At 39.2% G+C, this 17,196-nt stretch overlaps 1 protein-coding gene across 3 annotated transcripts; it reads right to left on the bottom strand.

Moving 5' to 3' along the window:
* Positions 1–17,184, bottom strand: ccdc157 (coiled-coil domain containing 157). Of its 3 annotated transcripts, none has more exons than XM_031891637.1 (11): positions 17,099–17,184; positions 14,439–14,717; positions 12,811–12,973; positions 11,584–12,181; positions 11,417–11,494; positions 8,541–8,728; positions 4,107–4,283; positions 2,971–3,133; positions 2,099–2,238; positions 986–1,068; positions 1–670 (listed from the first exon to the last, which is right to left on the bottom strand). In XM_031891637.1, the coding sequence occupies exons 2-11, from the start codon at positions 14,684–14,686 to the stop codon at positions 472–474; spliced, it is 2,037 nt and encodes a 678-aa protein (XP_031747497.1). In that variant the 5' UTR covers positions 14,687–14,717; positions 17,099–17,184; the 3' UTR covers positions 1–471. The 3 variants fall into 3 exon arrangements, with proteins under 3 accessions (XP_031747497.1, XP_031747494.1, XP_017945312.1); XM_031891634.1 differs by having other exon boundaries at positions 16,982–17,146; XM_018089823.1 differs by lacking the exons at positions 1–670; positions 986–1,068; positions 2,099–2,238; ... (4 more) ...; positions 11,584–12,181; positions 12,811–12,973 and having other exon boundaries at positions 14,435–14,717; positions 16,982–17,112.
* Positions 17,185–17,196: the final 12 nt, after the last annotated feature.

Consider the following 17,196-nt stretch of genomic DNA (forward strand, 5'->3'; position numbering starts at 1 on the left):
TAGGTTTTTAGCTAGATTTATTTAACAGATGAACAACACAATATATTGAAACACAGTCATCCACTCTGCGTAGTCTGCCTGTTACATCTATATCAAAAATATCAGATGATCCTGTATCATATAGTGAAAATAAGTGCCAAGGTGAATAATTGCACCAGCTACAAAACAGGGGGTTACCTAGGATTTTTTAACATGCAATCTATGTACCAGTTGGTTGATCAACGTGGTATTAACAAAACTAAAAGAATATAACTTTAAGGATCATACGTATACCAGGGGCACAAGGGTTGTGTCCCATAGTGCTCAACTAACAGAGTACATAGGGAAGAGAGCAGAATGTAATGTACAAAGTGCAAAAGCAGATTGCGGCCTATTCTTGCAGTTTGCACATTGCATTCTCTTAGATAAACAACTCCCATTATGTAGGATCTATTGCAAACACCTGTTTTCTACATATCTCTAGAGTTTTTATTAGTTACGCTCTGAGCTTGGAGTCCGTCTCCATCCCTTCACTTGTTTTGCACGTGCAATGGCAGATATTGGGGAATTCTCAGGAGGGAATGTCAAAACATTTAGCGTCTGGTGTGTCCCTCCTGTGGAAACTCTCCTCTCGTGTACAGATCCTAAGGAAGACTGTGATGTGTCCCTTAAGTTCAACTGTGGGCGCGCTCTATAATACAAAATTGCATACCTTTTTATCTCTTAAACAGATAATAAAACAGTTGAAATATTTCAAAAGTGTAAAGATGAAAGTTTGACAGTTCTTAAGCAGCATTAAATTAATTAAAGCTAAGTAAAGGGTAATTATTTTAGGTAATGCTAGCACCAGAACCAAGAGCCAAAGTTGCAGACCTTCATAAAACTACACACATAATGTTGACTTAAGCTGGACTGAAAATCCTATTCAGGAACTGCAATAGAGAGGGCAATAGAGAGGGGTCTTACTTATTTCACAAGCTCTTGACAAGCAGATGCCAGCACTTACTTTTTGCTCACTTCGTGCCGGGGCTCCAGGCCTGCTGACTCAGTGACATGTGGTATACTCCAAAGCTGCGTTTGAGGAACTAGCTACAAAAACAAAGACACACTGTTCAGGGCCTTTGCAGCCAAAGGAAATATAGTCCAAAAAGATTCCAGTATTTGGTTCAAATCGAATCATCAATTAAGACAAAGCCTCACAATCCAGTCCTGTCATTTCAAAGACATTTTATTTAACATGATATACTGGGACTCTGATGATTGTTAAGCAATTAAGGCAACTAAATGGCAGTCTAACACATGAGGGTTAGGAGAGTTATCTTAATGTGAACCCTTCTCAATGAAAATGTGGGCAACAATCATTTAAGATTCATCCTTCTGTATGGGCTCACATTCACATAGCACAAACAAAATAATATACTGTAAATCTTGAAAAAAAAACTTGGTTTTGCCCTTAAATAACCCCTGTTTAAGACACAGAAGGAATGTACTGCTGAAAAAGGTGACAGCAGTAGAAAAAAATAGCTTAGTGGAACTGAAACTATACCATCTGTTTTATGCCAGAATGCATTCGCATTTTAAATAAATAGTTTAATAATATTTTATTTAACATTACAATTGTTACAATTATTTTTTTTTTTTAAATATTTTGAGGGCCCTTCCTCTTCTGAGCATTCTTATACTTGTAAATCCCAACTTCTAGGTAAATGATATTGGTAAACATGCCCTGTGGGGAAGCTCAGTAGCTTCCTTTCTCCTACTTCATTATTCTTATCACTGCTCAAAAATGTTAAATCTTTCAAACAAGACTCCCACCCCCCAATAACTAAGTAATTGAGAATATGACATTTTGTACAATATTATAGGAAAGAATGTACTGCTACTGTTCCATGATTATGTAATAGTGGGCAAATAGGTCAAGGGAACCTTTTGTGAAAAAAAATTAGGTCTGACTGATACCAGCAATACCAGCATTTTTATTCATTCTTTTTACCTCAGTTTCTGGCCATTATTACAAATAAATACTTACTAGTACTCCACTCTAATTTATTAAGATCCTAGTGCATCGGTACCCACTTTCCCTACTGATAGTCTGAACTTCTCCAAACATTTGCCTCACCCTTAATGGTTCCTGATGGCTTTTTTCCCTTAGTTTGCATAAAGTAGCCCTCAGTCTAGAGTTCTCTTCTTCTAAAATAGTAATTCGAAGGTTGTTGGCCTGCAGTTGCTTTTCCATATCCTGTGTTACATCTCCAGTGCCTGTAGAGCATAAACAGTGTCACACATAAACGATGAACAGATTTAACCCCAATGAATTAGTACTGCACTGCATTACATACATAGGGAGGATTTCCTTATACAATACAGAGTATATGAACAAATTATGTGTGAAGTGAAACCTTGATACAGTTTTGCATTGTATCACGCAACTCAGGAACATATTTTTATTAATACAGTTACATTTCCAGCATCAGTCATATTTACTGGGTTTGTGATGATCAAGACTATGTACTGGACTTTCGGGGCCTCCAGTATAACACTATTATAAGCTATTGTAAATAGATTGTGCTTCTCTGTTAAAGTCTTTAGAGAAAACCATAGTAGAGGCAAACATGGTAGATTTTGACAGGCACTGAGCAGCGGACTATATAGGGCGGGGACTCCTTTTGATTGGTGATGACATGATCCTGACTCAACATTATTGTTGTATGTAGGTATGTGCAAGTTATTCGGAGATTCAAAACAGACCCTGACTGCACTTCAGGAAGAAGCCAGAGGAAAATAATGAAATACAGTCACTTATTTTATTCTAACCCAAATAATTAAATTACGCTATAAAGAATGTTTCACAACTTGCCCTCAGATTAAGGCAAACGTGGAAGAACCTATGTGATTTTCTCCGATATGTGTGCATGTGTCAGACAAAGAATATTTGCAGTAAATTATATCCTTACATATTTTTTTTAAAGCATTTGCCGAAACAGTAATTACCTTCAAACTCAGGAGGTGGTTGCAGCTCTGGATACAATGCTAACAATTTCTCTCTTTCCCTTTGCTCTTGAAGAGATTGTTTCAGCTCAACCAACTGCCTGTCCAAACTCGAGGCTGACTCCTCAAGGATCTGCTTTTCCTGCTGCAACACCTTCACTATCTCCTGAAGAGGAATGACAGAAGAAGACAAGCAGAAGGTATATATTTAAGAAAGTGGACAGACACAGGATTATCAACTCTGGTTTCAGGGATAACTACCCCACCCCATTGATTTTTATCTGTAGGACCCCCAGCCTCCTACCAAACTGCAGCTCCCCACAGGTCTAACAGCAAAATATTAATAAGTTTAGCTTTCCTTTAAAAAGTAACTGCTGATACTGAACACTGAAAAAGAAAAAAGTTTTTTTTACCTAGCACCGAATCTTACCCTAACCAACTGCCCGTTATGCTTGGTCCCAATATAAAAATAAAAACTGGTAGGTTTTAACATTGGTTGCCTGCAGCTTCATTTTTCTATACAAAAATGCACATTCTACTTCTATTTGAGACAAGCTAATGAATATCTCAAACCAATAAATGTCAGCATTTATTTAAAAGATTTTCACTAGCTGAATAGGAACTCTGTTTTTTTGAACCACCAAAGTAAATATGCTACTGAATTCAACAAAAGTCTTATAGCAGAGTAGCTTTATATTATGCAGAACAGCAGAAGTTAATGTATGTACACATGTTATAAACCCAAAGAGTCTAACAGTCATAGCCTTAATGCCTGGGGTAATACACATGCACAGTGTTCTCTGTTAGTAACAGGAAATCTAAGCTTAGGGAGTGTTGCAAGCCAGTGTAGTTACATCTTTAAATTCAACATGTTGGGTTATTTAGGACCAAAGGTGCAGTTGCGAATATCCCCGCAGTCAGCTGCACATAAAACCCTATTAATGAAAGGTTCTTGCATCAACATAAGCTTAAAAACCATAAAGTAGCTTCCAGGTTCCCACAGTTCCCTGTTACCTAGAAATGTTATACAATATATCATCTCTTTATTAGCAACAATGGCAAGGAAAAAAGACAAAGATTTGAATATCCCTGTCCTTCAAGAGGATGGATGTTAGATTTAAGCTTAGGAAGTAACGTACTTGCTGTTCTTGCAGCTGACTTCTTAAGACTTTTCTCTCTCTCTCTATATCTGCAATCTGGTCAACTAATTTTGCTTTCTCCTCTTCAGCCTCACCCACAGTACCCTGCAGATCTTCATTTTCCTGTGCCAGTCTGTCCAGCTGCTGTAGGAGAGATCTCTGCTTCATATGGAGGGACTGTGTGAAATACAAAAATATGCAAGTTAGTCATGTAGCACATAAATCCAAAATGTAATGATCAATGTCAAAAATAACAGAAGGTATGATAAGATTTGTAAAAAAAAGATTTTCTACAATTTGTAGAAAAAAAATTTTTTTGCCCTTTCCCCAGATTTTTCTAAACTTTCAGAATTATGTTGAAATTGAAAGACAGAATTTTAATTTGGCAGCGGTAAAACTACTGTTTTAAACAAATGAAGGCTACGTCAAAAGTCTCTAACACAATTATTTCTACAGACTCTTCAATGGACTTTGAAGTCACAAACATTCAGCAGCGTGCAAAAGGGGTTCCAGAATGGAACCCAAATTAAGTTATTAAACATTTAAAATTTCAACAAAATCTGTCTGAGCCAAGCTTGATTACATTTTACTAACTGAACTGCAGAGATTCTGGATATAATTCTTCTATTTTAGAAAACCAGCCCTTCATTATAGGTAAGGTAGATGTTTTCCTCCTTGAGGGGATCAACTTTGCAGTGTTAAATTGTGGGTTAGTGCTATGTGAAAAGAAGGACTGACAGTCTGTCTCATGGAACAAAAGGACATAATCAGGAACATTATATCCTAAGATCTGGTTAGCAATCCTGCACACATCATTTCACACCATTTCTTCAGAAAGAAATATCCATTGATACTAAGGTTGCCACCTTTTAATTTATGTTAAGTCTGGGCAGGGGGAGTGGCAGGCGACATCAGAGGCAGGGTTGGTGACATCAGGGGCAGGATTGGCGATGTTTGTGGGCAGCTTAGTGACACCAGGTGGCAGGGCTATGACACAGCAATTGGCAATTGGCAGAACGCTGCATTATTCACTTTACAGTCCTGTCTGGATTTCTATATTAGGAAACCCAGTCAGACAGGTAGAAAATCAATTTTCCTGCATATTGTTTAGCAAATGGTGGCATTTGCCTTTAAGATTGTTTAATCCATTATAAATGTAGTAAATGTGTACAAGTGGACTGTTGCTCAGTTTATCTCTAGAGTGTTGGAACCAACTAATTAACCTATTTAAAAGAAAAGCTTGAAAATAAGCATTGCAAACAGGTAGGGCAACACCTCTACTAGTTTTTTCTCTTGCTCCAATTCTGTGTTTTTCCTGCTAAAAAAATGCATAATTTCTCTCTGTAGATGGTGTAGCATCACCAAAACTCCCATATTCTCCCCCTACAGTCTTTCTTAAATACGGCTGCCAGAATTCTCCTCCTCTCATCATGGAGAGTCCAGGCCCTTCCACTTCTAAAGATCTTATTATGGCTTCCCATAAAAACAAGAATAAACTCCTTGTCTTAACGTTCAAACCCTTCATTCCTCTACACCTCACTACATCTCTACTCTTGTGTCTCTATACATTCTTGGCCGACTCCTCCACTTCTCTCCTAGCAACCACTTGGTTGCACCCCCACTACTACTGCTGTTTCTGCCTAGCTGCTCCTTATATTTGGAATGCCATCCCTGATTCCCTCTGGAGAGAATCCTCCCTCAATCTTTTCAGAACTAAACTCAAAAACTACCTCTTGGATCACTCACACAGCACCTGATGAGAACTAGAACTTATATTGTAGTGTCACCCACTGTAACCTGCAGCACTATTATCCTCCTATTTGTGTCTGTAAGTTACCCTCCCATTTATATTGTAAGCTCTACAGGGCAGGGACCTCTATCCTCTTTGATTCTTAACTTATTGGCACCATACCTTGTATTTATTATCATACTTTGTATTTTTCTATTATTGTAATTACCCCATGTTTGTTGTATTAATTTATTGTTCTACTGTACAGTGCTGAGTACATTAGTAGCGCTGTATAAAGATATACATTCATACACGTGTAAAGGCAAAGAAAGTATTAATACTATGTAAGAGCAACTTCTAGAATGGCACTAAAGGTGGCCATACACGGGCCGACTATAGCTGCCGATATCGGTCCCTTGGACCGATTCGGCAGCTAATCGGCCCGTGTATGGGGAGAGCAGAGCGGCCTGGCCGACCGATATCTGGCCTGAAATTGGCCAGATCTCGATCGGCCAGGTTAGAAAATCCGGTCGGATCGGGGACCGCATCGGCTCGTTGATGCGGTCCCCGATCCGACTGCCCCATTGCCGCCCACATAATCTGATCGTTTGGCCCCAGGGCCAAACAATCGGATTATTATTTTTTTTACCTAAATGGTCCCCAATATCGCCCACCCGTAGGTGGGGATATCGGGGGAAGATCCGCTTGCTTGGCGACATCGCCAAGCGAGCGGATCTGCTCGTGTATGGCCACCTTAAGACTGTGAATTGTAAAGCATAACAATGTGTCCAAAGACATGCATTATATAACCACAACAGCCAGGACATAAGTTGTTTACTACTGAGTATTACCACGATGGGTTACCATGAGACAAAATATTTTGAGGTATAGAAAGTACATGTCACTGTTCAGTACTTCACACTCATTTGCATGAAGACTGACACAGCATCTTTTCTTTTGGTAGCAATAAACGGTTTAAAATTTAATTAAACATAGCATTTGATTTTGAGATAATTTCCTTGAATCCTTGCCCTTGCCTATCAAGTGACAGGTTATGTCACAATGTCTTCATTGAAAAGCTGCTTCAACAAAACAAGAGATGGGGTTGAGATGTACAGAGAAACTGTACTGGAACTTAAGGAACAGAGTGACACTTATATAACATCTACCTTCTGTGTGTTTAGGCAATTATTTTCCTGTCTGAGAACTATGATTTTTTTGGTATTTGTTCAAATAAAAAAATGATGGATTGAGTGCATCTTTAAATGTTATTCCCACAAGAAGACTAGGCAGGTGGCAAAGTTTTCCCCAACACCAAATACCATTGCTCAACATGAAGGGATTGTGTCATGTTGCTTAGCAGAGCTGCGGCTCATCTATTTGAAATATACAGTGCTTATTTACAGAACACTTACAGCAGAAGACAACTATGCCCAAACACAATACTCACAGGGGGGTGTGCAGATATTTGGTGAATATCTAAATAGCTATTTTTAATGTTGCACAATGTCTTTTGCAAGTATATTCTGGCCCTACCCCTGACTCATATATAATCACTCCCTCCTAAAATATGGCCATTTAGACCTTCCTAAACTAAGCAATACTAGTACTCCCATTCAGTTCAACTAACACTATTGGACTTAATACTGTTATATACAGTACCTCTAAACCAAAGGTCTTCATTCCTTTTGTGCCAAGGTCCCTTATTGAGAAAAAATTGTCAGCAAGCCTTGTAGTTCATTAAATGGTTAAAGATAAAAAAAAAAATATGTCCCCATCAGCCTGTATCCAAAATGGTAGGTAACCATTCACCCCTTTATGATTAACTGTTGGATCTTCTGAAGTTCTACTAAGGTAACACATATGTTAACATGTATGTAAGTGTGGTAAAAATGTGCTGGGGATATGTAAAAAATAATAATATTACAGCAACATTATAGCTTTTATTAGTGTCTTAGGGGCTGATTCACTAAAGGTCGATAACGCTTATCGCATGCTTCTTTGCGTTAAAAAGCATGCGATAAATAAGTACCGATTCATCAAAGTCATTTCGCATGCGTTATTCCGCATATCGCATGCGCAAAAAAACGCATCAGTGCTAAGCATCATTTCTAACGCATTGTGTTAGTTAGCAAATAGAAATAGTACCAACGCATGATTCACAAAAGCATATGAAGTGTTATAAATAAATATCGCATTAATCTGTTCAAATATTAACACCTACTTGGGGCAGGCAGTACTTAAAGAAAATTGCGGTTCCTGAGCTTTTGGCAGCACAACATGGAGTTTGCAGTCGTATTTTTTAAAGTATGTGTTGGCCCTAGAGTGATGCATCCTCCAGTTTCCAGGTAAATGGTGATTTTCACAACAGTAGTTTTCAGAAAGCAATGGTTATGTGCATAATATTGTGCGCTAAATATTGCACTCAGCGAAATATATCACGTCAGGAAATAACACATGCGGTGGGAAATAACGCAAGAAAATCGCTCATCGCGAGTTAAATAGCTCAAAGAACATTGCGTCTTAATTATGACGCCTGTCCTTTTAGTGAATAATGTGTTACGGTGCAAATAATAAGAAGCGATAACATTTTTAACGCATGCTATAAATATCGCTCGTTTTATCGACCTTTAGAGAATCGTCCCCTTAATGTCTTAAAAAAAGTATGCTGTTGGGAAAAGTGATATATCTAGACAAGCTCATACCTCTTTGTGGTTCTGTAAACTCTCGCTTCGTGCTCTCTCTTTGGACATGGCCTCCTCTGAGTCTTGCAGCTTGTTTAGGGTAGACTTCAGGTCACTTTTTAGATCACTCATTTTCTGCACAAGCATTGACACTTCTGCCTTATTCACCATACCACACATCTCATCAACAAGCTCTTTTCGTGCTCTCTCTGGTTAAGGGGAGATAATTTTAAAAACCCTCCTCCCGATCCACATATCCTCATTAACAACTCATTTATACATAGTGGCTTGGTGGTAAGCCTTTCTGCCTAGTAGTAGTAGAGCCCTGAGTTTGATTCTGACCTGGGGACTATGCAAGAATTTTGTCCCTTCCCATGCATAAGAAATATGTCCCATGTCTGCATAAATTTTTTTCACCAGGATCAGATTTCTTATTCCCTTGGCATTGGCTCCCCCCAATCCTCCCCACTGCCTTGGAATTAAGGTTACTACCATAATTGTCCTTATGTAAATCTGCCACTATTATCTGGGGCTCTGGTTTCTACCCACACTTAGAAAACACACAAGCATTTTTAGGATACGGCCACACAGGGCTAATTCTTGCCCGCAAATAAATGCAGCCTGAGAATCAGTCCTTCCGCTTGCATAAGCCTTGTCATGTTTCCACACATGGAGCTACTGCATTGGCTTGGGTGAAGGTGCACAGGGTGGATTTTTGCACTGAAATGCATACTTGTGTGTTTTGACACCGAAACAAGCCCTGTGTTCACCTGGGACATAGCAGTGGCTCAGACACATGGCAAGGCTGATGAGAGTGGAGGGGCAGATTCCTAAACTACTTTTATCTGCAGACTGATAGTCAGCATTGTGTAGCATTACCCTTAAGGAAATTTAAAGCCTTGAAATAAAATGACGTAATGTTCTAAGCACTTTTGAACTTTCCATTAATTTATTTTTTTCCAGATAAAGATCAGATGACTTTTCTCTGGTCTTTCCTAAGCAGAGTTCCATGTTGCTTCTGCACTTTTCTTACATTCATTTATTTTAAGGGTTTACAATGGTAGGGACTGGTACAAATGATGAATAATATTTGTAAAAAAATATGTCAACACTATAAAAATAAATATACACAATTATTACTAGGGTTCAAATTCACACACAACAACTCACAGAACAACTCTTTCAACACCCTACATTTAAAAACCTAGCTAAAACTGCAAATACAAGGACCACTTTACACATTTCCTCTCCAGGACAGGAGTGACACCTTTTGGTTGCCCCTGCTAAATATAAAATGGAGAATTCCATGTTTGATATGTCTGAATTTGCACATCCCCTTTTTGAGCAAATTCTAACATACCAGGAGGGGTAAGAAAGTAATAAGAAAGGCTGTGGTCAGAAACAGAAGACTATGGCAGCAACTGCAACAACTTCATAGGAGCTGGAAATACAAAAGTGTTCTCTGGGTAATAACCCAGAGGCTTGACAGATTTACACATCCTTGCAAGTTCATGTACATGCAGTCGTCATAATTGCCTCTATGAACACTGAAAAAAAGGACCATATTTGTTTTTATTCCTTGCTCTGAATATTAACTAAACAGGACTATTTTTTCCACCAACTGGAACAGACCTAAATTGCTGCCTCTAACTGCTGACAGATTATGCCATGAATGTTGCAGATAGCACAGACTTCCTTTTAGAAATTAGAACAAAGATTGAAAGCAAGTTGCATGCTTTGGTAAAGATGCTGTCAGATTCATTGTCTGATACTTCCCTTTTGTATAACTCAAGCACAGCCAACAAGATAGCCATAGAGATTTTCCATTAACCTGGTTATAAATAATTGTTTTAAGTAATCCTAAATTACCCATTTGACCAGAAAGACCAATCAGATCTCAAAGCAGCCCCTTACTACAAAGATCAAAGATTATATACTTAGCAAGTCTCTTCTGATTTTTAAAAAATGTATATTGTTAATAACTATGGTTGCCCCACATTTGTTTATTTTGTAAAGTCACAAGATAAATAAGAAAAAACATGCAAAGTTTTAACATGGCATTCATCCACACAAACATGTAAGGCAACACTGCAGGACATGTGGAAATTGTAGTCAAAACTTTCTTAACTGACTCAGGGTGATGGCACATGGGGCGCTTAGTTGCCTGCTGGAAATCTTCTCTCTCATGGATGATTAGTTGCCCCGTGTACCATCACCCCTAAGCAGAACTCATTTCAGACATAAAAAAATTTCCACAGATGCCCTGTACTGTAGCCTTATGTTATTAGATGGGTGACGGTCTGTACATGTTTTGCTGCAGAGAGTTGCTTACTAGCAACACTTACTGATTGGTGAGGAAATACGAATTAATGATGTCACTGCAGGACTTCCATCAACTAGATAAATGCACCTCAATTGCATAATATATTATTGTTCTAATGATTATACCTCATTCACATAAGCCCCTGTCCCTGTTCAGTTTGCAATCTAAATCCCTATCATAGTAACACACACTTTGGTCAGTTTTATCAGAAGCAAGTTAACCTACCTAAATGTTTTTTTTTTTTTTTTTTAAGAGGAAACTGCAATAACCAGAGGAAACTCACTCAGACATAGGGATAACATACAGATTTCTTGCAGATTCAGCACTGAGCTGAAATCAAACCTAGGACCCCATTGCTGCAAGGCACAAATGCTAAACACTGCATCAACTTGCTGACTAATTTAAAATATTGTTTCTGTAAAAAAAATATATGGTGATTACAGCACTTATTTATAAACAGTACTCACAGGGACTTACATCTAAATTAACTGCTACAGGTTTTACAAAGGTAATGAAAGAGGCTGTCACTCACCTCTTGCTTTTTCCTTTACTATTATTTTTAAAAATAACTCACCCAGATCCCTGATGGTGATGTGTTGATCTTTCAGCTCCTCTTTCAAGCATGAAATTCTCTCCTCCAGGGCTAGGGACCCTAAATCAAATGCACAAACCTTCTTTAGCACCCATAGCACATGAGATTACCCATGATGTATTATTATCTATTGGTCATTAAACACATGCCTTTTTTCAGCTCTTGCTTATCTCTCTCCAGCTTGTCCACCACTTCTTGATTTTGCTGTCTTTTTTCTTGCAGTTTTCTCTCATATTGTTTTGCCTGCCTCCGCTGCTCTTCTTTTTGCTCCTGAAGCTGATTTTTGCAATTTTCTATACTTTTCTGCAGTTTCTCATTATCTGCCTTTCCAGCTTCCAGTTGATCCTTTAGAGGACAAATTTCCTGCTTAAGCTCAGACAGGTATTTACCAATACGTGCCAAGTCTTTGCTCTCCTCACTTGCCCAGTAACGCATCTCAGTAGGAGACAAAATTCTTCCTAAAGGCAGCATGTCTCTTATCTTGGAGAGGGAGCATGGTAGGTTCTGCCCAGTGCATACATTGATAATAGCATTACTGACTTCATATAAGCTCCTCTGAGCGATGGCACAAGAATCACAAGGCACCAGAGAAGATTCTACAGTCTGTGAACTCACTGTACGAGTATTGTGTGCAATACATGACTGGCTTCCATGTTCAGAGGATGAGAAGCCCGACTGGGGTCTGGAAGAGCACATTATGTTAAGCTCAGTATCAGTTTTTCTCACACTTGTGTCAACAGATGACTTCTGTATATTTAAAAAAAAAATAAAAAAAATGTAAACATGTGAAAGCTCAAAAGCACATATTCTCAAAAAAGGGGAATTGTGCATGCCATTTACATTATCGAGGGGACCATGACAAAATGCCAGTGTATGCTCCAAATACTGCATGTAAACTGGATCCTTTACTAAATATTAAACATTTTTTGTTTGACCCATTTTATAAAATTAACTACATATCATGACCTCCATCCTTAAGGGGGCCATACATGGTTGATCCTGCACAGTATCCAATTGATCATCCCACGGGCTGAGCAGACAAACACTTCACAAGGGGCCATATAGTGTACAACTGCCTTTTAATGGTTCTGCCCATGTGCTAAAAGCCTGCACAATTAGAACAGCCAGAATGAAGATAGTTGAAGATAGTTGTGCTATCTCTTTTGTTCCTCGTCTGCTGATGTGCTGATACAGCATATTTGTCAGCATAGAATACATTACATTTTCAGTCATCCCTGATGACTGGCCGATGCCCATAGTACATGGGTGTCTGTCAGGATCATCACGGCATTATACACATACAGAAAATCATAAGGAACTTTGTACATTACTTTGTAATGTATTCTTATAAATTAACTAGGTCTGTAATATTTTACCGTCTGTCGGTATTCTGTTCCCAGTTTTAACATATTGCTCCAGTACTTTCGAACAGCAAGACCAACAGACATCGATGGTCCAACAGCCCGAGATGGTGGGAGACCTCCTTCACTAATTATTAACTCCATGTATGTAGTGAAGCTTTGAAGGAGGAGCAGAAGCCTGTAGATGTAAAGTGAAACAGATTTACATAACTATAAATAATAACAACAACAAAAACTTGTGGTAAGTAAGTATCAAGCAATACCAAAAAGGTTGTAAGAAATATGATACACACTTATGCATACCTCCCAAAATTTATTTTGTGAAATTTTAGGTCATGCTTTCCTCCTCTCATTGCTCCTAACCACTTCCCAAGTCGCTCACAATAGCTCAATATAGTCTATTTAAAAAACAGGTGATTTCTCTATTCACTAGTTTTGACTGAAGATTACCAATATTTATTTTGGTCATGTATTTTTTTGTAGAGGGTTTCTAACTCAGATTTGAAAATGTACAGTGGGGTTTGGGTTGGATTAATTCCTACAAAATGCCATCTTAGGGTCAGCAGGAGAGACAGCCTCTGCATTGTTACTGCTTGATACCAGACCTAGGCTTAAAGCAAATGGCTGCAACAAGACTCACATGACTGAACATGCATTGCTTAACTATTCCTTTCCCTAGCAATCAGCAACTATCATTAGTCATTGCTTTCTGCAGCATTACATTTTAAAAGAAATAAGTATGTGTGTATGTATATCTTTATTTATAAAGCGCTACTTATGTACAAGGTACAGTTGCACTAAGAGTCAGAAACACAAGATGAAGGAGGTCCCTGCCCCGTAGAGCTTACAATCTATATGGGAGGGGTAACTAACAGACACAAATGGGCAAATGTAAGTGCTGTAGGTCACAGTGGGTGACATTACAATATAAGTGCCAGTTCCCAGATCAGGTGCTGGGTGAGTGCTCCAAAAGGTAGTCTTTAAGTTTAGTTTTAAAAAGACTGGGGGAGGATTCTCTCCGGAGGAAATCAGGGAGGGCATTCCAAATGTAAGGGGCAGCAAGGCAGAAAGGTTTAAGGCGGGAAACAGCAGTGGTAGTGGGAGGTGCAACCAAGCGGTTGCTCTGCGAGGAACGAAGGAGTCGGCCAGGAACGTACGGAGACACAAGGGAAGAGATGTAGTGAGGAGCAGAGGAATGGAGGGCTTTGAAGGTTAAGAGAAGGAGTTTGTAAAATATTCTTTGTTTAATAGGAAGCCACGATAAGGACTTTAGCAGGGGAAGGGCCTGAACTCTCCTGGATGAGAGGAGGAGAATTCTGGCAGCAGTGTTTAATATAGACTGTAGGGGGGAAAGATGGGAGTTAGGGAGGCCGGTTAGTAGCAGGTTACAGTAGTCAAGTCGGGATAGGATGAGCGCATGCATGAGCAGCCTAGCTGTTGCAGTAGAAAGAAAGGAAAGAAAGTATATAAATATCTTGCTGCAGAGGCTTTGTTGTATTGAAACTTTTCTTTCAGCAATACTTTAAGTATGTGTGCATTACATATGAATTGCTGCACCATTACCCATTTTACTTTTGAGTGTATACTTCACCACAAGGAGAACTTTTTTTTTTTTTTTTAATCTTAGAATGAGATTCTCCTACCTGTCAATGATGAGCTCCAGTAACACCACATGTGAGAGCTGAGTATACTCTGAGTCACTCTCCACATAGTCATAGCGCTCCATAAGGTCTACCAGATCCAGATCACAGGACATTTTATCTGGGAATTTCCATGAGGGATATCGCACAGCACCAACCCTTGAGAACACATCAATAAGGGTACCCTGCAAGTCTGTAATGTCCTTTCTCAGACTTTCCATACAGGTGCGGTCTCCCAACAGATTTGTCATTTTCAAACAAGCAGAGGATGTGAGCAAATGTCTAAATAAATGTCAAATAAAAATAAATGTTTAGATAGATGCATACACACATTGATAAAACTACAGTTCTGAAATATACCACAAATAATATTCTATTTTATAAAAACATGCCAACGCTAGTTACAGCCTTAGTGAAATGACCTATGAATGCTGTCCATCTCATATCAAAACTACATGCATAACTGATGCATCTTGCAAAGGCATACCAACAAGTTACTGGGCACCCCACTCCATAAAAGATATGTAAACCCCATTTCACAGGCGATGGTGCCAAAATGTTAGTCACCCCTCAGTGAAATAAATCGCTATTTTTTCCACCAGACCAGAGCTCCTACTACAAAAAAATGCAATGGCCCTGGGAAAAAAACTAAGCACCAAGACAGCACTTTTCTTACTGTTTTCCACTATTTCTAGTGCTGATTGCCGGTAGAGTAAAATCGGGATATTTTATTATATTGCACATGGGCTAACCCAAGCCTAGCTGCCAATCATGGGAAGATCATTAATGTCTGTGTGGTGCTCTTACTACCCCCCCCCCCCCCCCCCCCCACCTGCAGCAGCACCAGCCTGGGAAGCAAACCCAGTGATTCTATTTTAACATTTTTTTTATATTTTTATTATTTTTTTTGTCATACATGTAAGTTAAAATTACACAGCTGTCACAATTCCCAGAAGTCTTTAGACACAGCAGCTCCACTGGAAATTTTCTTCACATTTTTGAGACTAAGTAGTTGAAACTAAATGGGCCTGTAAGACCAAAAATGGAACAGTTTTCACATACATTCATATTTATATTTCTGGTAAAATCTATGTTTTTGCTTTAGAAGGAACTATAACATAAATTAAGAAAATATTCTATCCATGTGGGCAGTCATGCAAATTCTAATAGGGATGTAAATAAGGTTGCCGCCTGGCTGTCAAAACTCATCCCTAAAGCCATTCTTATTAATGGCAAATGGGAGAAAAAAAATGATATAAAGGCTGATATATTTTTCTATAAAAGGTGTCGACCCTCATGTAGAGCTCACATTTGCAAAGCAGAATACAAGTGAACAGGGGGTCAATGTCATTAATGGCTATAGGTAAGATATAAACCTTTCTGATATAAATAAAAGCATTGCTGCATATATTTATTTGTATAGTTTACGGATGCACCCAATTCAGAATTTGGTTACGGAATCTGAACCCTTTTCATTCATCCAAACCCTATACGTCACGTTATCTCGCAAAAGATGACTCTCTACATACTATAACATTTTCATGCCACTGTGTTACTGGTCTTTTTAAAATAGAAATTAATCACACTACTTCGAATAAGACTGACGTTATTAGTGGTGCTTGCAAAGCATCACTTCTATTATCTCACAGGCTTATTATTATTCTTCCGTACAAAAGTTCGGCACGGAACTTGTCCCGCACCGTTTGTCGTAGACCCATGAGTGAGGTGTCAAATCGTGTGGCCTATTCGGGAATGGGGTGCTATGTCTTTTCTAAGGGGTTGGCGGTTAATTGCCCCTGCAGGGGGCAATTAACTGGCCCAAAAATCCCATAGACTTAACATTGAGGCCAACTTTGACGGATTGTAGCGCAGAGAGGGAATTTTTTAGAAACATGAAATTTACCACATTTGAAGAGGTTTGCAACCTGTGTCAGAAGATACCCCGCACAAGGGTATATGTTTTACCCCCGGGGCAAGAGAGGTCCTCAAATTTGCCCCATTGACTTATAATGGGGATTTTGGCAAATAATTAGTTTGTCGTAGACCCATGAATGAGGTGTCAAACCGTGCGGCTTATTCAGGAATGGGGTGCTATGACTTTTCTGAGGGGTGGGCGGTTAATTGCCCCAGCAAGGGGCAATTATCCGCCCATAGACTTAACATTGAGACCAAATTTGAATGAGTCCCGCACCGTTTGTTGTAGACCCATGAATGAGGTTTCAAACCATGCGGCTTATTCGGGAATGGGGTGCAATGACTTTTCTGAGGGGTGGGCGGATAATTGCCCCAGCAGGGGGCAATTAACCACGTTTGTCGTAGACCCATGAATGAGGTGTCAAACCATGCGGCTTATTCGGGAATGGGGTGCAATGGCTTTTCTAGGGGGTGGGCGGTAAATTGCCCCAGCAGGGGGCAATTAACCGAACTGAAGGAAACATTGTAATATTGGGGCACGAGTTTTGCCACGGCAAGCACCACTCACATTTTCTTCAGGAAATGTACCTCTCTAGTTGATTTCATTGCATTGCTGCTAATAAAACACCTACCTAATTTAGGGACTGCATACGTTAGCTGCGGCTCTTTCAATCGTTCGCATGCCTTAAACCCCCCCCTCCGTGTGGCATAAAAAAAAAACTTTTGCCCCTGTATAAACTTCGCGGTACCGAGGCTATGAGGATAACCGAATGCGCTGGCAACGTCCTTTCAGGTTTCTTCCATGCCATACATTTAGGTCTACGTCTCAACTATCTGACGCCGAAGC

Source organism: Xenopus tropicalis, chromosome 1 (genome assembly GCF_000004195.4).
Source record: "Xenopus tropicalis strain Nigerian chromosome 1, UCB_Xtro_10.0, whole genome shotgun sequence".
Classification (NCBI taxonomy): Eukaryota; Metazoa; Chordata; class Amphibia; order Anura; family Pipidae; genus Xenopus; species Xenopus tropicalis.

Bases quoted from the DNA above. Each gene is read 5' to 3' on its own strand.
- ccdc157 (XM_031891637.1), bottom strand. From the start codon at position 14,686: ATGACAAATCTGTTGGGAGACCGCACCTGTATGGAAAGTCTGAGAAAG. The intron at 12,974-14,438 runs GTAGGAGAATCT...TTACATCTACAG, and splicing joins CTGGAGCTCATCATTGACAG to GCTTCTGCTCCTCCTTCAAA. The intron at 12,182-12,810 runs GTAAAATATTAC...TTAAATATACAG, and splicing joins GAACAGAATACCGACAGACG to AAGTCATCTGTTGACACAAG.